General features: G+C 42.8%; 2 protein-coding genes across 5 annotated transcripts in view; both read right to left on the bottom strand.

Annotated features, from left to right (window-relative positions):
• The window catches only part of LOC310845510 (hexokinase HKDC1), a 28,882-nt gene extending 19,901 nt beyond the window's left edge, over window positions 1-8,981 (bottom strand). The window contains exon 1 of one of the 4 annotated variants that reach the window (XM_083740596.1): window positions 8,698-8,981. In XM_083740596.1, the coding sequence (XP_083596722.1) occupies window positions 8,698-8,703 (6 nt within the window). In that variant the 5' untranslated portion in view covers window positions 8,704-8,981. Of the gene's footprint in view, window positions 1-1,194; window positions 1,283-2,904; window positions 3,297-4,538; window positions 5,289-8,697 lie in introns of those variants that run through there. The other 3 variants (XM_083740595.1, XM_083740598.1, XM_083740597.1) reach the window with 3 other exon arrangements.
• Window positions 8,982-9,129: 148 nt separating this feature from the next.
• SUPV3L1 (Suv3 like RNA helicase) lies at window positions 9,130-23,914 on the bottom strand. Its single transcript, XM_083740600.1, has 15 exons — window positions 23,619-23,914; window positions 22,374-22,451; window positions 21,613-21,720; window positions 19,962-20,076; window positions 19,468-19,636; window positions 18,011-18,122; window positions 17,636-17,713; window positions 16,153-16,244; window positions 15,568-15,748; window positions 14,310-14,403; window positions 13,450-13,669; window positions 12,239-12,319; window positions 11,739-11,915; window positions 10,950-11,098; window positions 9,130-9,631 (listed from the first exon to the last, which is right to left on the bottom strand). The coding sequence occupies exons 1-15, from the start codon at window positions 23,878-23,880 to the stop codon at window positions 9,169-9,171; spliced, it is 2,379 nt and encodes a 792-aa protein (XP_083596726.1). The 5' UTR covers window positions 23,881-23,914; the 3' UTR covers window positions 9,130-9,168.
• Window positions 23,915-24,397: the final 483 nt, after the last annotated feature.

Raw genomic sequence — 24,397 nt, 5'->3', positions numbered from 1 at the left:
ATCTATTCTAAATTAAATTATATTTTAACGGCTACAAGTACCATTGAGGTAGACTGGATGTGAGAGACGGTAGTCTGGTGCATGAGTAAAACTAGCCATGTGAGTGACCTAATGGGAAGGGAATTCTATTTACAAGGATGTTGAACAAATAGATCTGTTCCGCACTCAGCCAGCCAGCGACTACTGCTGGGGCACATTTGAGGACATATTGCCCCTTCCTCGTTCCCTTTGGAAATCAAATGAGCAGAAATGATTCCCTGGCTCCCATGTCAACACAGGAAACCTATCTGACACTGCCAAGAGTCGGGAGGACCCTGGATAAGGCAGTGAAGTTGTCACTGAAGTATTGGGGAGAAGAGATGTATTGCCTCTGTGCACAGCTGCAAGCTATGGGAGCTTCCAGATAGGCTGTTTCTTGAGCATTAATCCTGATTTGTTTGACAGCATTGGCTATCTAACGAGTGGTTTTTTTAATTTGTTTGTGAGGCAATTAGATGATGTTGTGTCAAGACAAGTATTGTTGCGCACTTTCCGCTACATGTCCCAATCACTTTCCTTCTTGCAAAAAGTCTGATATTTTGGGGAAGGGGGTTTGTTGCACAAGGTCTCCCAAACAAGTGCAATTCTGCAACCTCAGATTGCTGGTATGGGGTTGAATCCCACCCAAAAATGGCATCGCTGAGCCCAGAAGAGGGCCATCTCAATGGGGGTCACTTTCTGTGTTATACTTCAGAGCTATGTTTGAGATGCCTGAAAGTGGTCTGTATCCAGATCCCACAGTTTATTCACTATGTAGGGATGGGAAAGGAATTTGGTTCAGCTAGGATTTTAACATGAACCTTTCTAATTGACCCTTTCCAAAACCACATGTGAACCTAAACATGGTTATTCTTTGAATTTAGTGCTTCTCCAACTAAATAGTGTGGACATAGATTACATACAAAAATGTGTAAATTGGCAGAAATTTACAATAAAATGCTGATGAGTTTTAACATATTGTTAACAAAGGGGGGGGGCAAACTGAACTTACAACTAGAAAAATGAGAAACTGAGTGAAACCAAGAGAAACCAAAATTGATATTCTGTGCTAGGCATGAGTTTGGGTATCATTCAGAAGATATTACATGGAAATGGGAGATTTAATCATAGTCACACTTAACCTTTGTAAAGTATTTTGTGTTCAAAGTAACTCACATGCATTGTGTAGCTGTAAAAGTCAGCACATTTACCACATACTGCAGATGGAGCGACTGAGGACAGGTGGTTTGCTTAAAGCTACATATTTTTAATATTTGATGGTTTACTGTGGTTTCATAATTTGTTGGAAGCTGCCCAGAGTGGGTGGCAGCACTAATAATAATAATAATAATATCACCATCACCATCAAAATGGGGGTTTTCTATATCCACTTAGTAAGCCCCACTGTGATAGGAGTTTTATGGTCTTAGATATATGGTAATGTTCATAACCGCACATACATAGGTCAGCACAGGAAGACGAACCTGGAACCATTTTGATTCCTAAACTGACCAAATGTTTTCTCTGCAAGGTCAAACTGGAAAAGTCTCCCCATTGTCTCTTTCCTCACAAATCCTGTCTTAAGGATACATTTAAGATATGAATAGGGTGTGAGCCTGTGACCTGGCCCAGGAAATAGGTATTTTACCACTACAAAAGAATGGCCAGGCTCCCCAGGAAATCCAATCAAGTAACTTGCCAGACAGGAGATAAACAACATGCAAATGTTCTGTTTTAGACCGCCTTTTCCGGGATGTATCTGAGGGGTGGTCTTAGGTTACACCCCTTCTGTGATGTATGCATAATGTTTCTGGGGGTGGTCTTGATCTAGAGGATGGGAACTTCAAAAGTCTTTATAAGCCCTTGCACAGCATTTTTGTGGGTCCTCCTCCTTTCCTGCAAGTGAGGGGAGCACCCTGTTGCAACAGATCAATAAAGATCAAGCTTACTAGCTGTCAGTGTCAGTGTGGTGTAGTGGTTAAGAGCGATAGTCACGTAATCTGGGGAACCGGGTTCGCGTCCCCGTTCCTCCACATGCAGCTGCTGGGTGACCTTGGGCCAGTCACACTTCTCTGAAGTCTCTCAGCCCCACTCACCTCACAAAGTGTTTGTTGTGGGGGAGGAAGGGAAAGGAGAATGTTAGCCGCTTTGAGACTCCTGAAGGGGAGTGAAAGGCGGGATATCAAATCCAAACTCTTCTTCTTCTTCTTCTTCTTCTTCTTCTTCAATATTCTCTGGTTGGCCTCTGTTATTCTCTCCTACCAATAGGGAACCTATGTAAGGACTCTATATGGGCTCTTGGATACCCCATAAGGGAAAAGGGCATATTTTTATTTACAACACCACTGAACTCAACAGGGCTTCTGTGTAAATATGTGTAGAACTGCACTGCCGTTTTTGCTACACTAGACCAACAGTCTCTAAATATAAAAATCCCACAAGATCTTTTAAGTTGGTCTGAGCTAATGCACCACAGAAAGTGGAAGAAAGGAAAAAAATATAGCACATTTTAGCAGTGTTACTTGACAACCTTTAAGCTTAGGAAATGTTTAAGGCCTACTCCACCAACAGACTGGGGTTTCTCCTCAGCAGGCTTTATTTATTGATGGCGGCAGGGCCCAAAGCTGGTAATAATTAATATATTACAAGATATATCTGGGATTACAAATTAGCCATGTTCCCATTAACTATTTTGTTCTGCTATCTAGAAGGAAAAGTTGGGACGTGTGTTCTTGAAGGTAGCACTAATCTCCAGTGTGGTGCTGTAAGTTTAGCAAGCAACTGCTCCTAAAGACCAAACAACACATGGCAGCAACAGAGCTGTTTGTTGAAAACTGGGCCTTCTCCGAAGTGCATATCAAGCAGGGGGAAATGTCTAATGTTTACCACATGAAGAGGGTATGAAGGTTGCAGAGGCTGCACCCTCCTCACTGCCTCTTCCCCACAAGATTATCTTTCTGCCGAGCCAAGGATCAGAGTTCAGCTGAGGAGAAAAAGCAGCTGAAAGAGTAGACTGTGGTCAAGCAGGGGAGGTATAGCAGATACACATGCACCCCCTTTTTTCTATAAATTATATTCAGATCACACACATTATGTGCGATTGGGGCAGACCTAAATGTCATCTACAGCAGCCGTCCCATCAGGTGATAGACAATGCCAAGGAGAAAGATGGGACCACAGAGCCTCTCCATCAGCTGACAAACCCACAATTTTTGGCTCCTCCTCTCCTTTAAATATTTACATTCTAGTTGGTCATTACAAATTTAGACCAAATGCCTAGATTTGCTTTTCCCCCTCCTCCCTTCCAATCCCTTTTCCGTTTGTGTCGTTTCTTTTTAAGATTGTAGGTCTGAGGGCAAGGGGCTGCCTTTATCAATTACATTTTTTTAAGTCGTTCAGGTAGCTTTCTGGCTGGAAAAAGGGATACAAAGGCCCACCCAATACATTTTGCTGCCTGAGGCAAAGGACAAAGTGAAGCTTCCTCCATTTCAATGCAGAAGCTGCTTAGACTAGTAGCTGAAACTTTTTTTGACACTAGTGATGGGACAGCCTCCTTCGCAGGGCAGGGGACACAGGCAGTCAGTGTGTGTAACAGAAATGTAATAAAATAAACTATCAATGTTAAAAAAAAAATTTTGCAGGACTGATCAAGGCTGCATCTTGTTTTTTAAAAAGCGTATTTTATGTTAAGGTACACATTTTCTCTTAACAAATCCATTGACTCATGTTTACAAGATAGGGAAATTACTTCACTTAGACATTGTCTGAAGAGATTAGGGCACATGTTGTGTGACAACCTACACGTATTTCTAGGAATTCTTTTATGATGGTGGAAGAATGACTAAAAGGCATTCTTCCACCATAAAGGGAAGGTGGACAGGAGAGAAGAGCAGAGGTCTCAGAGAACGATGGAAGGCTCATAACACGACCTTAGAAAGACATATCACAGAACTAGATCTAAAAGCCTTTCCCAGATTGATAACTAATGCCATGTTTAACTAAACCTCTAGGTTTAAGTTATAGCCCATTTGATTATTAAAAGAATTATTGTAGTAGCAGTAATTTTCCTGGGTGTGTTTTCTAAAAAGAAGATCTATTTATTTATTGCTGCCTGTTTAGCCATGGGAAGAAAACTGCAGCTTTGTCCTCATATAAAATGTTAGTATTGAAATGTGACTGCAAATCCTGATTAGCAGCTCTAGCCTTGCACAGTTCCATAATAGGGACAGTCTGTTGCTGTTAAATCTAAAAATTACCATTCTAGCTTAGGTGTACTTGTCACAGATTCTGAACTTTGCTTGCACCAAGATTCCTTTCCTTAGATATTTTTTCCACCTCTAAGAGTGCAATTAAATTAAAAATAGCTGAACAAACTCATCCTCTGCCAATTTTTGCTAAGTGTATGTTGTAACTACATACACAAAACTTTCTTCTTTTTTTAATGACAACCCACAAGTCAAAAAACAATTCTCTTATTTAAAGTAGCTGATGTCAAAACAGTGAGCCCAGCCAACTCTTACCTTTTTGATCTGGTCCTCTTTTAGTTTTGTGAAATAAAACGACACTAAGTGTACAGCAAACATTTCTCTCTATCTCTAATGCCTCAGTATTGATGGAACAGCTGTGAGCAACTAACTCCAGATCTCATTCATATACTATGAGGCCAGCAAAACTCACTTGCCGGGGCCATTTGCCAGCAGAGATGTTAATAAGAAACCCCAGAGCAGCCAGTCCTAAACAAGTCCATTCAGTGTAGTTGGTTCAATGATTAATCTCCAGCCTCTAGCTCTCTCCTCCTTCCCCTCTCTCCCCACCCCCCTCACACACACAGAGTCCCTCCCACCACTTGGTATAGTCTAATACTGAACAGGTGGCTAACTGCCAAGAGCAGAGAAAAGGAAACAATTAGCTACTGGCCCAATTTGGAAATGTTCTACCCCTGAACAAACCAGTTGCTATGGGTGCTTCTTTGCTTAACTGAAGCCCAGCACGATCTTCCACAGCATGGCACACTTCCAGTAGGGAAAAAGTAGTAAAAACAAGCCACTTCAATGGGCATTGTATCGCTCAGAAACATTGCTGGGAACGGCATGGGAATAGAGGACACTTTCCTTCCCAGCCACCCAGCCGCTTGGCACTCTACAGCAATGCAAAGCGCATTTTCCCAGTCTGCTACATTTTCGTTTCATCTAGGTAAGTTTTCGCAATAATTTGCCTGTGGGCTCTCAAGTGCCAGTCATCTGCCACCCAACCCCCAGATCTCAAAGAGTTTGAGAAAGGAAGAGCTGTGCAAATATATATATATATATATGTATGTATGTATTTTTCAACCATGCACTGATGCTTAGGAGCTGCCATAGCAGAGTGAAGAAACATGGCTGTTAAGATCTTGGACAGCAACAGATGCAAAAGGAGCCTTGCTTATTGCTGGAAATCGTCCACTAAACACAAAGAGCTGAGCTGTGTAGTACTTTGACAGAGGCATAATGGACATCACAAACACTCGACTTTAGGTCCAGCCTATCCTGTGGCTTATAATGCTGAATGTTCATAACCAAGGAAGTTGATCTATCCAGAGAGGGGTAGCCTCAGTTACATCTTCCAACATGAGCGATCCCCAGTCTCCTATAGCTGGTGAAGTTTCCAAAGCTGAAATAGCTTCACAACAAATTGAAGAGCCCCAAAAGCATGGCGCCAGTACAGCTTGTGAGTTTTGTTTACCGGAATTTGCCGCTAGCTGAACTAGATCTGTGTCTAGCGGGTGGCTGCTAGACAAGGTGTACCCAAGAGAAAGCTTTCCTAGCCCTAGATTAGCCCTGCCATCCCCTCAGGCTGATGCTTAGTATATGCAATGGTATAGAACATTATAACATAAGAAGAGAGCTGCTGGATCAGGCCAGCGGTCCAGCTAATGCAGAATCCTGTTCATACAATCATAGAGTTGGAAGGGACCACGAGGGTCATGTAGTCCAACCCCCAGCAAGGCAGGAATCTTTTTGTCCAGTGTGGAGCTTGAACCCACGATCCTGAGATTAAGAGTCTCATGCTCTACCGACTGAGCTACCAATGTGGTTCTCACAGTAGCCTACCAGATACCTCTGGGAGGCCTGCAAGGGGAGCACAGCACTTTCTGCACTTGTGATTTCCAGCAACTGACACCCGGAGACTCCACTGCAACTGCTCTCGACCTCTTCACAATTGCACACAGAAAGAAAGAACAATGGATTCATTGTCCATCAGTGGCATCATTATCCTCCGTTCCCCTGTACCCTCAATTAAAAGGCCAGCAGCTACAGAGTGCTGAACAATGGCAGCACAGCGATGTCATCCTTGTTCGGATGACCTCCTGGAAAACGGCTGATGGGGAAACGGCAGTGGGGGAGACGAATGCAATAAAAGTTTCTCAAACATGCTGGTCTTCAACGGACGAGTTGGCACCCACTACTGCCTGACCAAAGGTGGATATGATAGCAGTCAAAAATTAAGACCTGGGTCCCCTAATGTATATTTACATTACAGGAGAATTCTCAGTCTGTAAAAGTTAAGACTGCAAAAAATATGTTCCTCCCGAGTTTTATTTCCTAGCTTGCCACCATCTCAAGGTTGCTGTTTCCCACCTGACACATCACTTTACGAACCTATCAAAGGTTTGTTCATAAAAGTTCAAGCCCTGCTCCTCTCTTTTCACTACACTAGGCAGGTTCCTTGGCACTTCTCTTGCCACTTCTCCAATCACCTTCTGTGCCCAATCTCTTATTCTGTGGTCCCAAAGTCTTTTGAAGACAGGGAGAACTTGGACAGGGAGCCAACAATAACATTCAACAGCATGCTAATACACTATCTTAAACACAGCCTCCAGACCTCAGGAACATAATAAGGAGACTTTGCATGACACCCCCATTTACCTCCTGTATAACCTCAAAGAGGCCACAGGAGTGCTTTAAAGCAAAGAGAGAGGATGGTGATTCATATGGTCACCTGGTGGCAATTCTTACTCACCACAGGGGATCAGACTAGTTAAATGCAAGCCTTCTGTATTAGCACTACAAACAGGAGATCATTTCAAGAGGGAGTTGTTAAGTTGTGTTTCTTACACAGTCAACCTTGGAGAGGAGCTTAGTCTTTACTACTTGTCCCCTTTCCACAAAATACTTGGCATTCATTCATCTCCCCCACAGCAAAATCAAGGTTCCAAAATTTGCCTACTGCACCAGTCTACACACCCCAATTCTATTAAATCCTAAAATGCCATTCAGGTTAATAACATGTGGAGAATTCTGTCCTGAGCTAGCTAGCTCCAGAACTTGTTAGCAGAGGATTAGTGCAGTAGTACACCCTATTCATTTAGAAGATCATGTGAACCCAGTTAACTCTCCATCGAGTCCAATTGTATCCACATCATTAGCGTGGAAGTAAACTTTCGTCCAAATCAGCCTTAGAAACGCTTGAGCAAACTTCAGAGTGATTATAACAGTTACTATGGAGACACTATGGGAACACACAGCAAATTAAAGGAAGTGCTAATCTCAGCAAAATTCATAAGAATGTCCCAGTTAGTGCTCTGCTCCTTAAAGGCTCACTACTCAAAACCCAAGATTTCGTTTTGTACTTGCTAGCGCACAGCTCCAGCGCTTTCTTGTCTACGGGATGTTCCGAGTCATTCAAATGTCGCACAGCCACAATCTCAAGGTCACATGGAAGGGAGCCACAGCCAACTCTGACTGCCGCAATCAACAAAGTTCATTCTTGAAATATATACTATAGCAATAAATGATAAGCCTATCAGCTTCAGGTAGCCACTGTGCCCTTCCATGGAGCAAAGTTCTCCCTTCCCAAGTCTGCTTCTGTGCAAGTGCTTCATGGGCAGCATCAATCCCTCTTAACTGCTAGGGTGCGAGTGTTCAGAGATGAAAGGCTCAATTCTAAGGGCACTTTCCACTAAATATATTTTGCCCTTTCAGAGAGAAATATTGTATAGATTTTCTTCGTACTTCATTCGAGAGTACAGTGGTACCTCGGGTTAAGTTCTTAACCTGAAACTGTTCTTAACCTGAAGCACCACTTTAGCTAATGGGGCCTCCTGCTGCCGCCGCACCACTGGAGCACCATTTCTGTTCTCATCCTGAAGCAAAGTTCTTAACCCGAGGTACTATTTCTGGGTTAGCGGAGTCTGTAACCTGAAGCGTATGTAACCTGAAGTGTATGTAACCCGAGGTACCACTGTACTGGAAAATTACTTTCAAAAAGAGACACTGTGAGATAGAATCATGACCTTTCCTCCAAAGCACTCTTCCAAAGAATGCAACCTATTTCCTTCCTGTGAAGGACAATTAAAAAGTGTGGGTTGGGTGTCCTATCTGAGGGTGTTACGAGTCAAAAGACCTTTCTACTTATCTGTTTATCTGCTGAACTATGTACCTCGTCGAATGAGATGGATGACCAACTGCAGAGGTAGGTTGCGTTATTAGAAAAATACGCATGAACTTTGTGATGTGACTCATTGGCATTAAGCTATCTGAGGTTCAGTGTTTAAACAAAGATGTGTGGTCCCTTGGGATTGTTATGGTTTGGGGTAGCACAACATTCACAGAATATGCTTGCTGCAAACTTTACACTTATAATGATGCCTACAACTTCAGCTCCAAGCCCAATAAAGTTCATGTAGCTGCATTTACTCACATTCATCTCTTGTGGTATTATGTTTTCCTCTCCTCCTGTTCTCACCCACCTGCCCCATTCAGGAATGGTGTGCTGTACTGCAGTTCTCTCAGTCCATGACCATTAACTTCGCTGAGGCTGATGGGAGATGCAGTTCACAATCACTGGAAGCCAAGACTCTAAATGCCCCATTTTGTTTCTTGCTTCTGGTGTAAAGCACCATTTAAGGCAATGTACAACTGGAAAATTCTTTTACTGTTTATAATATGAATTTTTTTTTAATCTATACCTACATCAGGATGGAAAACATGTGCCACTCAGGATACTGTTAAGACTACAACTTCTGTCCTCTCTAACCACTGGCCATGCTGGCTGGGGCTGACTGTAGTCCAAAAACATCTGCAGGGAAACAAGTTCCCCACTTCCTAACCTATACCATCAAAAGACCAAAGCTTATTAAATATAATTTTTATTTTGCAAAGACACAGCATCCTATTTCCTCTTCTTCCCTTTGTTTGGGCCTGTGTTTTCATCTGTGGCACCGCCCTTGCGACGAGCCAGCCACTCATGTTCCAACTGTTTCAGCATATCTTGGGTGAGGAGTCCCTGCTGTATTAGTCTGGCAGCCAGAGCGCCCTGAGCTCGGCCCTGTGCTTCAGCAGGCCTATAGTTCATCGCTTTGGATCCCCTTGCTCGTCGGTGCCCTTGGGTCTTCACGCCACTTGGGGAAAGCTCTCCGTTAGCCTCTAGGAGGTCCTCCGCATTCAACATCCCATTGCCAATGCTAGCCCTCTGGAGAGGAAAGTCGTCTGGTAAAGTGACAGACCCAGAAGCGGCCTGCGATACGCGGATCAGCCTCGTAATGTTAAGCACCCCGACTTGTATAATGTCGTCCAGCTCCTTCTGTATGTCCCTGACGAGAGCAGCATCCGGGAACATGTCCATAAACCGGTAGCTGCAAGGAAACATGCATGTATGATAAGTTCAGACCAAGAATTCTTGAAAGGTTATCAGCCCCCAGCCCCTTCAACTGGCACTTTGGGACCTCTTCAATAAAATGCTGAATCCAGCTACTTGTGTGAGCAGAACTTCTGCACATGCAACAGAACTTCCTCTCCTTTTTCTCCCATCACCTGCATGCTCTCTGGATCTGCTCTGGAGCTCCCCCCTACCCCATTTTGGGGATCTGTAGTCCTGGGCATTAACTGATCAGCATATTATCTGTTATGCACTTCAACTTTCTGGGGTTAAGATACAAATGAAACTATGTAGCAATTTAGAGCAAACCGCTGATCAAGTTGTTATACCTCAAAAACACATGTAATCTGGGGTGTGGGTGTGTTTAAGTGTAATACGCAATACCATTAAGCCAAAAGGCTTACAATAAAAAGCTAACATCACACACAGTTTATGCATAGCGTAGTAGACAAGATAGAATATTTTAAATGAAAGGAGGGCAGTGTCTGGCTCTCAAAGTGTCGCTGAACTACAAATCCCATCAGCCTTAGCCAGTTTACCCCAAGGATGATGGGAGTTGCAATTCAGAAGCATTTGGAGAGCAACCCGTTAGCCACTCTGGTTTGAAACCATCTATAAAATAGCTGTGTTTTATTCCACAGTTCTCCAAGAGGTTTGTGGCAGCAGCACGCAGTGGGTTACCCATTTTATACTTGCATCAGTCATGTGCAACAGCTTAGGCTGAGCATGGATTTAAATCCAAGTATCCCTAATCTATGTCCAGAGCTCTACACCCCACCCCCACCCCTCACCTGTCCCTCATCTGTTCTCCACCTCCAAAAAAGATCTTGTTTCTCTTCTGCATTAACTGAATAGGTCGAAAGAACCGGTTGTTCAGCCTCTGTCTTAGCAGAGCTGACAGTAAACAACTCCTCTCTGGTCCCAACTTAATGACACTTCAAATATGCAGTTTCTGATATGGTACAGTTCTCTCCCAGGACTGCTCCTTCCCCAGACCCATGCAGGAAATCGCTTGTTTCAAAGTGCCTCTATTTCAAAATCTCCCTGAACATGGAAAGCAAACCCATCTTGGAAGAGGCTGCATTAGACGCCATCTCCCTGTTGGGTGTTTTCCACATGCAGAGAAATTTTGACAAGGAGGAGTTTTAAGACCAATAGTTCCCCACCAACATTCTGCATTGGTGTCATCTCACATGAGGACTGAACCATGCTTTTACCCAAAGCGGAGGACTCCTTATGCCCCAAAGCTGCCCACATTAAGGAAGAGGAGGAAGAAGGAACCAAGCCTCCAGTACCTCAGCCACAGATACAGATCGAGGACATCATGAACAGCTTCAAGGTGTACAAGGTCCTTTATATTCTGGGGCGGGACTAGAGGCCAATTAATATGCCTGCACAGCCAGTCAAATGTCAGAGGTTCATTTCTGCTAAACTGCCGTGCAAACTAGAAAAGGAAAAAGAAGAAGCATTAAGCAATGAATATTTCCCCAAGAACAATACCACCATAAATCTCTCACACTGCCAAATGCCCTTTGCAGCAGCCTACTTTTTTCCTGCCAAACCTAGACATGACAATAGTTTATGATATAAACTTTCTAAAATGCTTTGGATGCAACCCCCCCCCCCCCCGAATTTTCCATGTGTCTCAGAACAGGCACTGGAAAAGGAGAGGCTGAAGGTTGCAATGCTTCTGTAATCATGAATAAGATACAGTTTTGCCGGCCTGTGAAATGTCCAGTAACTCTTCATGCTTTATGGAACATGAGTAAAGGCTGGGGCAGTTCAGGTACACCAGCAGAAGCAAGCGGGTGCACCCACCACTGAGCCCAAGCCAACCCAAATTTACCAGCATCTTGCTCCAACCCCTCACTGTCCCAGGATGTAACTGTGGCACCACTGCTGGGAGACCAGACAAATATCCATATAGCATTCTGATCACCACCATCTCAACTTGTCATTTGGGTCACCTAATTTTGATCATGCCCACAAATGGATGAAGAGGCTGACACCAACTTAGTACAACACGGACTACTCTCACAAAAATGCACGCTGATGCACACACACAGGAGAGGCAAGTCACTTACCTTCAAGAGCGAAGTGCAGACGTAAGGCTGCTTCTTGTTGATGGGTGCTGTGCAGAACACGTATCTGGCTCTCAGGTTCAGTGGAATGTGCTGAATCATGTCAGCTAGAAATTTGAAGTCATCAACATTGCACACAAAGTAGAGGCCATCAACTTGAGAGAGGCTCACAAAAATATCCTGTTTTAAAGAAAGATAAACATGCTCTTAGTTAGATGAAGCCCTGACTATTCCCATAGAAATCTATCAATATTCACACAAGGAAACTAGCAATTTCCTGCAGCATCTCTGCAGCCATTGAGGGAAGTCCTTCTTAAGACTTGAAAAGGAAAAGGGAAACCTATCAACTGCAGAAGCAAACACTGCAAAGATAGCCTGGCTATGCAGATTAGACGCTGGTAAACAGCTCCTCAAAATCCTAACTAGCATTCTCTAGCTAAGACAATGAAGCTTAAACTGCTGTACACAGAAATGTAAAACTTAACAGGTTTTCTGATTCTTACAAGTAGATTTGATAGAGTGGCATCTGGAAGATGATATGCAAACATCTCAATCTGGTCAGCGGTAGGATGCAAGCCAGCAGTCTGGGTGAAAAAAAGAGGGGGGGGGGAGAAAAGGGTCTCATTATTACAAGAATTAAACTTTCCTAAATTTATTTTATCTGACTATCAGAACAAGCATCTAAACAACAAGGTGGCCCAGTCAGCATATGCCCTATGCAGCATTTACTGCACTAATATTTTTTTTAAAGATATTTATTAAAGTTTCAAAAATTATATAAAAACAAAACAAAACAACAATACAAACAAACACAAACAAAAACAAGTATAGTTTCAATCCCTTATTTTCTTGTAACTTACTTCCCCGACATCCTCAAACCTCCCCTTTCTGTATTCCAATTTCTAATTATTAATTCAGCAAATCTTCTCCCTTATTTTTCATTTAATTTTTTAGCCTTTCTTTTATTTTTACTTAACCATTACAGCTGGAAACCACATAATTTCTAAACCAACATCATTCTAACATTCATTAATTTTGCAATGTTTCCTAAGATAGTCCTTAAATTTCTTCCAATCTTCTTCCGCTGTCTCTCTTCCCTGGTCTCGGATTCTGCCAGTCATTTCTGCCCATTTACTGCACTAATATTAATGAAACAGCTACTTAGCTAAAAAGTTCCAGAGAACCAGCTTATACATTATCATCTTCATTTGATTAAGCAGCAGTAAGTCCCATGAGCAGGGACTTCCTCATTTCCAAAGTGTTCTGCTAATAAATGTTGCTAATGATCACCACCAAAAGTGATGGAAATTTATTTTCTTTCTCTGTATGGTGTGTTAATGTGAATGGTAACAATAAAATTTAAGTTAAAAAAAAAAGTTGCTAATGCTCATACAAGTACTTATATTCCAGGTCATGTCAATTGCTTGAATTGTTACTTGCACAAATAAGTTGGCAGGGTGTGGGGCGAGATGGCTCAGTGGTAAAAGGCCCCCAATTCACTCCCCACTTAAAAGCTGTATGCAACACATGATGGAAAGATCCCTCTCAGAGGTTCTGGAGAATAGCCGCAAGTCAGATTAATACAAAATTTTGACCTGGTAGAAGCTTCCTATGACTGATCAACTTGTTTTAAGATGCTCCAATGCTGCTCTACTATCAGACAACTGAAAAATGCACCAACAATATGATGATGTTGTTGATAACAATATCCTACCACTATGGGATCCACTGATTTATTCAAGATTTCCTTTAACAAAGGAAGGTCATCTCGATGCATGGTGGTGACTTCCCCTTCTCCAAATACAGTGCTAAATCTTCCCGCTCTGCCTGAGATCTGTAGAGCTTGAGATGTTGTAATTGTATCCATTTCCTTCTCACCCTTCTCATTGATAGTTGGCTTAATGAGGGAGTTAAAAATGATTCTTTTTATGCTCCTAGAACAAAAGCATAGATAGTGGATTAACACTGACGTCGGAACAAAGAGCTATGATTTGTAATTCTCAAAACATGAACCTTATCAATACAATGCAGAATTTCACCACAAACCCAAAGGTTTGTCAGGAAAAGGTACCAGACAGATGACTCCGAACACAGATCTCCACAGTCTCAGGTTTGCCACATAGTAGTGGGTGACTGCTAGATGTGCAATGTCCATTCTGGAACAAACATTCTACCCCTATACATCTAAGCTCACTAGGCCCAGTGCAATGCATCTCCCAGTGAATGCACCAACTCTATCCAACTTTTGATGGCGTTCCATCTTCCACACTGCTGGAAAGGTACAAGAGATATGATGAGGCTCAGTGCCACACAGACAGGCTCTTATGAACAGCTTAGTTATCTAGATCATCATCTAATGTCTCTGCACTGGAAGCAGCACTCTATTGAGAAATAGGACAAAAATGGTTAGAAATCCAGATCCAGTCAAGTTAAATTAAGAAACCAGTACTTGCCTATACACAAGGGCCACAGGGGATATGTAGCACTGAGATATGGTTTTGGAAAAGGCAAAGAACCATCACCAACACATTTAACTCATTCTGATAGAATCTGCAACCCACCCAGGATACTTACAAATTGAGTCCCATTCCAATTGCATCTGTAGCAACCATGATTTTACACGGATCATCAGGATCGTTGAATTTCCTTGCCTGTGTAAGTTTTGTCCCTGAAACAATGACAAGTGTGGACTATGTTGCAATTTACATTTATGGTTTTCAGTTTGGTTTGAAATGAACCAAATATTGTAAATACTTTAAAATTACCATTCCACAATGGTGTTTTGCAGGTGACAGTGAAAAATGTTAATATTCTGAACTACTTAGCGGCTGTTCAGATATGTCAGTGGCCCACTGAGATTACCTTGGAAGCAGGCATGGGCTCACATGAAAGCACTATTTGCATGAGCTGGTATCTCCATGTGGAGCAATGTATATGTGGCCATATATGCTTCTGGTGACATCAGAACCTTAAGTTGCCAGTTTTGCCCAAGCTTCTGGTGCCATGCACATTCCATCCCACCCTGGCAACTCTGCCTACTTCCAAGATGACTGTGTAGGCCCCTCTGACATGACTGAACCAGCTCCTAAGACAGTATCATCACTGCTTTCCCCTCTTCCTGTGTGTCAGACAACTTGCAAGTTTTCATTCATGCTGCCCATACCCAACGTGAAGTGTCTGTACACTGCTAGGAATCTGTCAGGATAAAGGGCTGTTTAGAAATTCTTGAAATAAAGAAATAATAAGTGGCCATGGAGAAGAAGGGAGACTTCAGGAAATGCAAACCGTACGTGAAAATGCAGTCAGCACAGAACTAAAAACTAGACTGACCTGCGTATTATTAAAGCTGTATGGGCAGATCTATCCCCTGTATAGTGTATGGTAATCAAGGCCATCCCTGCTAAGAATATGTGAACCAGACAAGTACTAGATGAACAAGTTAACATTTTCCAAGACAAGGTGTCAAAGAAAGAAATGCACATTTAAAAACACAGCATACTATAAATTCTGGACAGCTGCTTGTTCACTATGCATTTGGATCCTTCTTAAAATATTATAACCAAATTTTGCATGATGGTTCCCAAGATGAAGGAACAGGTTTTTCCTTTGTTTGGATACAACTGGGTGCCATTTTGAATCAAGGTAAGAGGACTGAACCTGCACTGATTTTCACTACTGATTCCAAAACTGCACTGTTTCTTGGGGTTTCTCAGAATTCTTGGGTATGATGTTGCAAGTACTTCAATATTCAAATATTGAACAGAAATTTCCTAATTATTCACATAGCATTCACCCCTCCCAACTCCCCCAACATATATCAAAGAGTAATTACCAGGTGGCAGACTTCCATATATGACAGCACATTCTAGGCCCCGGGTTTCAATTTGCCGGCTCACTGAATAAATATCATTCTTACTGAAACAGACAATACAGTCTCCAGGGCGAAGGTTATCTAGAGATTCAAGGGCCTGATCCAGGACTTTTAGAGGGGTGAGTCTTTTGTAGTTTCTCACCTGGAGAGAAAAAGCATCATTTACCCTTGCAACCATCACAGAACTGCAGTTAATAAGAGACATGGGTAGCAATCAGGTAAACTACACTGGCACACACAAGGGGTTGGTTGCAGTGGAAGTATAATATATAACCACCAGCTGGCATAGAAGCAGTTCATCAGTAGGTGGTGTCTGATGGAGGTGGGTTTTTTGGCAAACTGATGGAATGAGCCCTGCTTCTCATTTCTCCCACTGAGACACTTAAGGGAAAAGAGGCCGGTGAATAATCTTGCTAATGCCAGAAACATATTAACAGCTTCACAACTGATGCACTGATTTTAATGCACAGGCTCTAGTGAGTATTTTTAAGAAAGGGAGCTTTAAAAATCGGAGTACATAGCTATAGAGATATGGACAATGCCTACCTCAACCTCCTCCCCTGTAGTATACATGAGCTCTGTCACCAAGTTAATAGCAGCAGCCTCACCACAAACATGGATTTCTTCTGCACAGAGTCCTGTATAAAAAATGTACACAAGAAAGGAGGACTGTAAAAGCAGTTTACATAGATCACACATACTGAAAACAGACATATGGTTTGCATTGCTACTATAAGGCTATCATAATCAAATGTTTTGCTTGCAGATGTTTGTAGCTAGCAAAGCCCAGTAAGACTTGCCCAGTTCATGAATCTGAATAACCACCTCATTCAATTGTTATGCAGGTTCTGTGGAGCCACTTGTTCAAAACTATAATATCAAGGAGAATACCGTATTTTTCGCCCTATAGGACGCACCGTCCCATAAGGCGCACCTAGGTTTTTTTTTGGGGGGGGGAATAAAGGGGAAAAAATTATTTCCCCAAGCACGGGGCTGGGGGCGGGGGAGGCCCGAGCTTCCCCCGACCCCAGCCCCCAAACAGGCAGCTCTCTGCAAGCCGTGGGAGCCCAGCGCTGGCTCCCGCTGCTTGCACAGAGGTCCGCGAAGCCTGGACGCGCTGATCTCAGCGCACGCAGGCTTCAGCATGCAGGCCACTCTCCGCAAGCAGCGGGAGTGCTCCCGCTGCTTGCAGAGAGGTCCGCGAAGCCTGGAGAGCGAGAGGGGTCGGTGCGCACCAACCCCTCTCACTCTCCAGGCTTCAGCGAAAGCCTGCATTTGCCCCATAGGACGCACACACATTTCCCCTTCATTTTTGGAGAGGAAAAAGTGCCTCCTATAGGGCGAAAAATACGGTAACTTACCCCACCCTAATATCCATCTCAAGTTACACACTTTGCTGGGAAGGCAGTGGAATTTACTTCTGAGTAAACCATGCCAAAATTTGGACAGTATTTCATTGTCCGACAATTACCCAAGATGGAAGCAAGTGCTAGGATCAAAACAATTGCAACTGGTTCTGCACACCCTGTTTTTCAACCCCTCAAGTCACATAGTGAACTGATTTTGAAACAGAGGGGACTTGGCTTTGTATGATGGTCTGCTAAGGGTGTGCCTTAAGTGGTTCTTTGGATCCCGGCCATCACTATCCCACCACAAAGGATGGAAATAAAGCTATTCGAAATGCACATTACAAATTTAGTAGACTGGCTATTTTTATTTTAAATCTAAATAAAATTGGATACAGTTCAATGTGTCAGTACACCATACTCATACATAGGACAGGTTCAACTAACATTCCTGAGCAGACTTCCTCACCAAGTACTCTGGAGATATTATTGGAGTACAACTTCCACTAGCTCCAGCCAACATGGCAAATGGTCAGAGAAACAGTTCAGAACTGGAGGGCAGCAGCTTGGGGAAGGAAGGCTGTTCTGGAGCCCTGCACTACACTGTCCATATGAAAGAGAAGTCGCATATCAGTAGCTAAAGGCAATTTGTTTTACTAACATGAAACCTGCAGAAAACATACCCAAGAGCGCTCGCGTCCAGGCCCAACCTCTGGACGGATCTTTAATCATCTGAATTTCATCAATCACAGCTACTTCATCTTAAAAATACAAAAAATGGTGGTATGTGGTAAAAGGGACCAGAAAAACAAACTTCAAAAGGTAAAAGACAGAAGGAAAACAATAATTTCAATTATGAATTATTTAAACAGTTTTTACAAACAGTTTTAAGAACGTTTTCTACATTGTCATTTATCTGGCATGTTAATCTGTTATAACAGAGAAAAAATTCTACATTGAAATATATCAGAACACTACAGAGGCAAATTTATAAAACTAGAACATGATATGCTTCAATACCCTTGAAGAACACACACAAAAGAAAGAAGTTTACATACAGGGTGTAGTGACGCTGCACATCTCAATAGTGCAAGCAACATGGGCAGCCTGCCTGCCTTCAGGATCAACACAAAGACGTTCTTCTCCGGTTACCAAGTCACATGGCACGTTCTGTAAGGTTTAAAGAGAGAGAAGATACAGGTGGTTGTTCTAGGAAGAGAAATCCAACCTAAGCTCCCAAAGGATACTACTGTACACTGAAATATGAAAACAGACAACATACAGCCCAAAAAGCATCTTGTGCAGAAATCAAAATCTTAGAAAACAAATCCCGAGCACCCCCATTTTTGTTTTAAACAAGAGCTACTAAAAAATGGATGCAAATAGAGGAAGAGGGTAGATGGGAAGAGCATCCCTCCAAAGCAAGGAAGGAGGAACCAAGCAGAAGTTCTTGAAGGAGGCCTCTAGCAGCCAAAGTTAACCACCCCTCCCACCCTGTCACTCTCCAGCCAGTGCCCCGCCATCTTAACATTCCCAGCTTTGCTTCAGAGAAAGGCAAACTCTCCACAGGCAGCTTGGAATAGACATACTTTTCAGGAGAGTATATTCTAAGAGATAGTCCCTGTGGCTTTAACAGACACATTTAATTTGTTTAAGTTCTAGAAGCTCAGAACTGCCTACAGCAATTGGCAGCAAGTCACGAGGGTGGCAGACGGCAGCCTTTCCCAGCCCTCCCTTGAGATGCCAGGGGTCAAACCTGGGGTATTCCGAAAGCAAGCCTTGTGCTTGACCAAAGAGTTATAGCCCTTTCAATCTCAGAAAATACGATACAAAAAAAAAAAAAAAAAAAGATTTCCTATCTAGCCATCATGGATAAAGACATAAATATGATGGCAAATAAATCTATATGGGTGGAGAAGGCTGCAATGGTCGTGAATGTTAACTGTAATGTTAACTGTAATGTTAACTGGTGCGGCAGTGTGACTGAATGCTGCTGCCTTCAATGCATTTGGTTTAGGGTGTGCTGAGCTTTACAATACAGGCTTTGAACAGCTCATAACTGTTTGGCTTCCTTTAACTGAGATTGTTGCAGAAAGCACATACTCAAATATGACAGAGGTACTCACTCAGCAGCCACAAGATCTGGATTCTGCTGTCTCGGCTACAGATATTCTGTTTACTCATTTGACAGCTACAGAACTCCAGAAGTTACTAATGTCTCAAGCAAAAAAAAGTAGTCAATGCAGCATAACAAAAATGATCACTAGATAGCTACTTTTACTAATATAACTGTATTTGCACTTATTCTTTCTTTTACCTCTTCCTTTCTACTCTCCCCTTCCACTATTGTGCACACCCACTGTCAAAATATAATTATGCGCTTATTGGTGTACTTGTTTTTGTTTTGCTTATGTGACTGTGAAAAATATTGTGTACATTGACAATACTTTATCATGAATCATCATCACAGACTGTAACGGTCACAGAAGCATGGAAACACATTTAACATACTGACAGCATCGTTACTCTTCTGGAAGATCTCATGTGCCAGAAGCTTCAAAGGGCCACAGTATATTCCTGATTTTGCTGCTAAATATCTCTGGATTGCATGGTAGGTTTTTCCACTGTTTGTAGGACCAGCATGAAATACAATTTTTCTTTGGATAGCTCTGGCGTCCTGATACCTATAGCGATACATAGAGAAATGAATAGTTGAGCCGGTCAGTCTGTTTGTTTAAACACCACCTCACTTCGTAGTATATACATAAGCTGAAAACTAAATACACCTTTAGATATGTTGATTTCAAACCATGTAATCTCACACCTCAATTTCTGTGATTTTTGATAACATTTTTTCAATTAAAGAAAAACACTCAAAAGTAACACAAGACACTGATGGCAACTTCAGTGAGAATAACTGACATGATAGGAACATAAAATGCACATTGTCCCAGCACTGACATTGTTATTATCATAAGGAAGACATATAAGTGATTTTAAAAAGCTAACCAGTTGGGTGGCAATCTCAAATCACTGATTTTACGCAGATCATCCATACACTCCAGCATAGGAAAAATCTGCTTAGCATGTCTCATGAAAAATGGAAACAGATCATCAACGTGCCCTAGAAGGAAGGAGAAAGGTATATTAAAATCAACAAGGAGTAAACCATCACCCAGTGATGTATTCAGAATAATTATAATATTGCTAAGTCTGGTGATATAAATAATGTCAGTGGACAATTCTTAAAACCCTATTAGCTGTGAATAACCTTCTAAATTACAAGAAAACCCAAGTACTCAGAATTAAACAAGATATTTGGCATCATTTCACAATATCATTTTTTTAATCGTCTTTTGGGGACTAAATAATTTTTAATATACTTTGAGAATTTACACATACTTTTCTGTATTACAGGCCCATTTGCAGCAGCTCTTCTCTAGTACTGCACTAAACTAACAACTTCAATCATGGCCTCAAGAATCAAAAGCTCATATGCCTTGTTTTAAATTAAGAAGCCCCATCAAAAGGTTTCCATGAGATTTGGGTTGGAGTCCTGCTCTCCCCATGCAGAGGGATTCCATGTCCCATGTGGACATGGAAGAGAGCCAGGAGGGAAGAAGGAAGGAGCAGCAGCCTGGAGCAGCCTTCTCTGCCTCCCTTCTCAGTGCTCTCTGGGTGCCCCGTTTCCTAGTCTCTGTTCCTTTGCAAGAAGCAGGGAGACTCCAAGGTGTTCCCATGTTGTACTCTGCTCCTTGTACAGGACCTGCAAATCTGAATGTCCTAAAGGGCCCCTGGGTTGCTTTGCCATGGCCTGTGAAACAGCTGAATGCAGGCTAATCAGGAGCATCCACATCTTGCCCTCTGTGTAAAGGGGAGGATTATACTCTTGGCATTTCCATTTGCTGTATTTTAGGTTAGGGTCAATTCTAATGAACTCAGTGTAGTGAACTGGTACCAGAAATAAGAGCAAATACAAAGTATAATTTTCACTCTTTGTTGTCCCTACTATAATCTTCTAACATTCTCATTACAGTATTAACTTATTAAGGTTGTTGATGCCCATTCATTTAAGTAGAGATATAAGCTCTAAAACAGAAACAAGCTGAATAAATGGATACAAACCAGATGTTAAAATGTCAACAGTCAGAAGCCAGCAAGGAGAGTCTAAGATGACATACTTCAAGGAAAAGGGTTCAAAATGAGGCTTCAGCATGAAGTTGCTCAGTTGGAATTTATTTGAAATTTAATGCATACTCTTTATTTTGCTTTGTTGATTCATCATTACCTGGGAACTGGGCACACCCACTCTTGGATCTTTCACTTGTTTGTATCTGTGTTCTACACAGTCATGCAGTCACACTTCTGTCTTGGTGATGTACCAGTATCTGATGTTTAAACAACAGCACTTAACACCTCTGTCACATATTCAACAAAGGGTTGCCTAAGGCCATTTACTGGTTCACAGCACTCACTCCCATCTCTCACTCCTAGCCATTATAATACACTGGCAAATATTATAATCTAACCGATTAAGTTCCTTATTTGTAAGGGTAAAGCAAATTTTATTTACTCATAAGTTTATCACCCATAACATTTAAGCATGTTTTAAGAAGAATGATTGGGGAGGGGAGGGGGAAATAATGTTCAATATACTTACCAGCACCACAGCATATATCATTTAGGAGAATGTGCACATCAGGACCCAAGAAACTTGATTCCATTATGTATTTCCTAAAGCTTATAAATGCTTGATGAAACAGACGAGCTATAAAGGGGAGGGAAAAATACACACAAGCAAGTTCAGTATTGCACACAAAACTCCACTTCCTACAAACTGGACGAGAGATCTAATGACAAAACAAGATTTTTAGCTTGAAAACTACAGAGTGCTTTGTTTTCAGTAGGATTATACCCATGCATGTGGTCACTGAAACACTAAAGACATTTCAAATCATGTTAAAATACTTGACAATCCCCATGTAACCCTGCAATGCTTCCCACACTATTCTAGAATGTCTCCAACTTTCAGGAGCTGTTCAATGGGACAAGGGAAATGGGTGATCAACTAAAATCTGCCTATTCTGCTTCCATGAACTCTTGGATGAACTAAAGTTTTTAACTGTAACTGTTTCTAAAATGTTTTAATTGTAACTGTATTTATAAACCTGTTTTGGGGTGCTTTACAAAAAGTGAATGTGTTTGCTGCCCGGGCTCTTTTGGGAGGATATAAATTCAAAAAAAAAAATATCATAATAACAACACACTATTTTATTAAGCACTGACTTAAGCAGTAAGTTTTAGAAGTAGAATTAGAAAAACTTAAGAGTCAAAAAAAAGATTAAGTCCAGATAGGCGCTTCTCGTAAAGCATGTAGAAACATCCAATATTCTATTATCCCTAGAACCACATATTGCATACCATCTAGTCCATTTTCTGCCCCCAGTCTCTGTACTTCTTTTCTCTTGTAAAATTTATTTAATACTTTCAGGACTTCGCCTAGAAGACAAAATACAGATACTGTCAAGCTAACTGGAATGGCAAATTACTTGTGCAAAAAAATACTTTATACACTTCAAGCATTTAATTAAGAAAGGGTTATACACCAAAAGAAAAAGTAGTCACCAAAAACATATTGTGAAATCCACCTTCTATAAATCTGCTATGGAGACTAACAATCTTAACAACAGTTACCTTTATGGTAACTTTACAATTGCCATCTGATCAGGAACGGTCAATTTCTGTTCTCCAAACAGTGATGGGCGAGTGAGGGGAGGGCCTGATACCTCATGGATGGTCAGGTTGTACAATAAATTCTGCACGATCTAAAGTGCATCACAGATTATAAGAGGTTGTTCACAGACATAGGGGTGGAATAAACGTGTGTCTTGAACGAACCCCTCAAGAGATCTGTGGCCCATTCATTTCCCAGAAACTAGCAGAGGCCATAATATGACAAAATGCACATGGTTCTCCAATATTGCTTCTTTTCTACACAGTACACTCACAATATATGCCCATTTAACTTGTGCACACTCAGCTTTACATGCTTGGCAAAAAAATAATAATTAATGACGGGTGTCGGGGGGGGGAACCTTTGGCAATCCCCCAACAACACCACAAGTGCACCCCAATCTGTTTGGACTACTGTACAGTGGTACCTCGGGTTAAGTACTTCATTCGTTCCGGAGGTCCGTTCTTAACCTGAAACTGTTCTTAACCTGAAGCACCACTTTAGCTAATGGGGCCTCCTGCTGCCACCGCGCCACCGGAGCACGATTTCTGTTCTTATCCTGAAGCAAAGTTCTTAACGTGAGGTACTATTTCTGGGTTAGCAGAGTCTGTAACCTGAAGCGTATGTAACCCGAGGTACCATTGTATATGCAATTTTGGCTTTAGGCACTATCCTCGGAACGTAACTCTCACGGGCTTACTATGCAAGTTGAAGCTTCCCTCTCATGCGCTACCTCAATGTGTATTTTGAAGGGCTACTAAAACTGCCCTTGTGGGACAGGTGGGACTCGCAAGTTGCCCGCTGCCCATCCCTGTTTGTATGACAGAGAAATCCAAGAAACGGGCAAGGAAAGGGCACTCCCGTTCCCCCTAACCGAACGCGCACGGTTGGCCCGCCTGCCCTTCCGCCCCACCCCCGGCGCCGCCGCTTACTCTTGTTGAGCGGGCGCGTGAGCTCGGCTCCAACGTCCCCCTCGGGGCCAGGCGACGAAGGGGACACGGGCAGAGGCACGAACAAGGAAGTGTCCGGGGCTTTGGCGCCCGCGCCGTTGCCGCCCCCGTCGGAGAAGAAACCCGCTGCTGGGGCTGCCCGGCTGGGCCCACCGCGCCGGCTCCGGAGAGCAAACAGGCCGCCATAACGGAGCGGGACAGCCGGCAGCCGAGAGAGCAGCCTCGCGCACCGGCTCACGGACATCGGAGCGAGAGGGAGCCTTGAGCTCGCCGGCGCGCGCCTGTTTCGTCATCGCGACAGCGGCCCAGGTCTTCAGGGAAGTCCGGCGTAGTGCCTGAAAAGTAGTGCGGAGGAAAGCTGCCTAAAGACGGCATTGGTTGGCTAGGTGAATTTAGGAGGAGTTTTATTAGAAGGCGAAAGGGCTCGGAGTGCCGTCCGCACCGCCACATTCCTCGCAAAGCCATGGGCCCCTAAGAGAAGCCTCGCAGGCAGCACGAAGGGCAGCCAAGCGAGCACCCTGGCGGCCACGTGCGTTTAGGCGGAGGTGTGTCTGTGAGGCGCATTGGCTTGGGTTGCTAGGATTGTGGGCGAATTGACGTTACACGAGAATGCAAGTGCAGTAAGCACGTGAGGGGATGGTGCTGATAATGCTGCGCCAATGCAGGTAGCGCCTTATGCTCGAACCTCGCCACGCCAAGCTCAAAATTTTATCAGCTGATCTGTATAATGCCTGTCCTGCTCTCTAGTCTCCACCCCATCT

This window comes from Podarcis gaigeae, assembly GCF_964106915.1.
Source record: "Podarcis gaigeae genome assembly, chromosome: 5".
Classification (NCBI taxonomy): domain Eukaryota; kingdom Metazoa; phylum Chordata; class Lepidosauria; order Squamata; family Lacertidae; genus Podarcis; species Podarcis gaigeae.
Note: the sequence above shows the minus strand (reverse complement) of the source record. Positions and strands in the feature narration are given on the sequence as shown.

Excerpts from the sequence above, each read along its gene's own strand:
- SUPV3L1 (XM_083740600.1), bottom strand. The coding sequence starts at position 23,880 with ATGTCCGTGAGCCGGTGCGCGAGGCTGCTCTCTCGGCTGCCGGCTGTC. Across the intron at positions 20,077-21,612 it reads TGATATATGCTGTGGTGCTG|GGCACGTTGATGATCTGTTT; the intron begins GTAAGTATATTG and ends CCTTCCTTCTAG. Across the intron at positions 14,404-15,567 it reads ATATGGAAGTCTGCCACCTG|GGACAAAACTTACACAGGCA; the intron begins GTAATTACTCTT and ends TCATTGTTTCAG.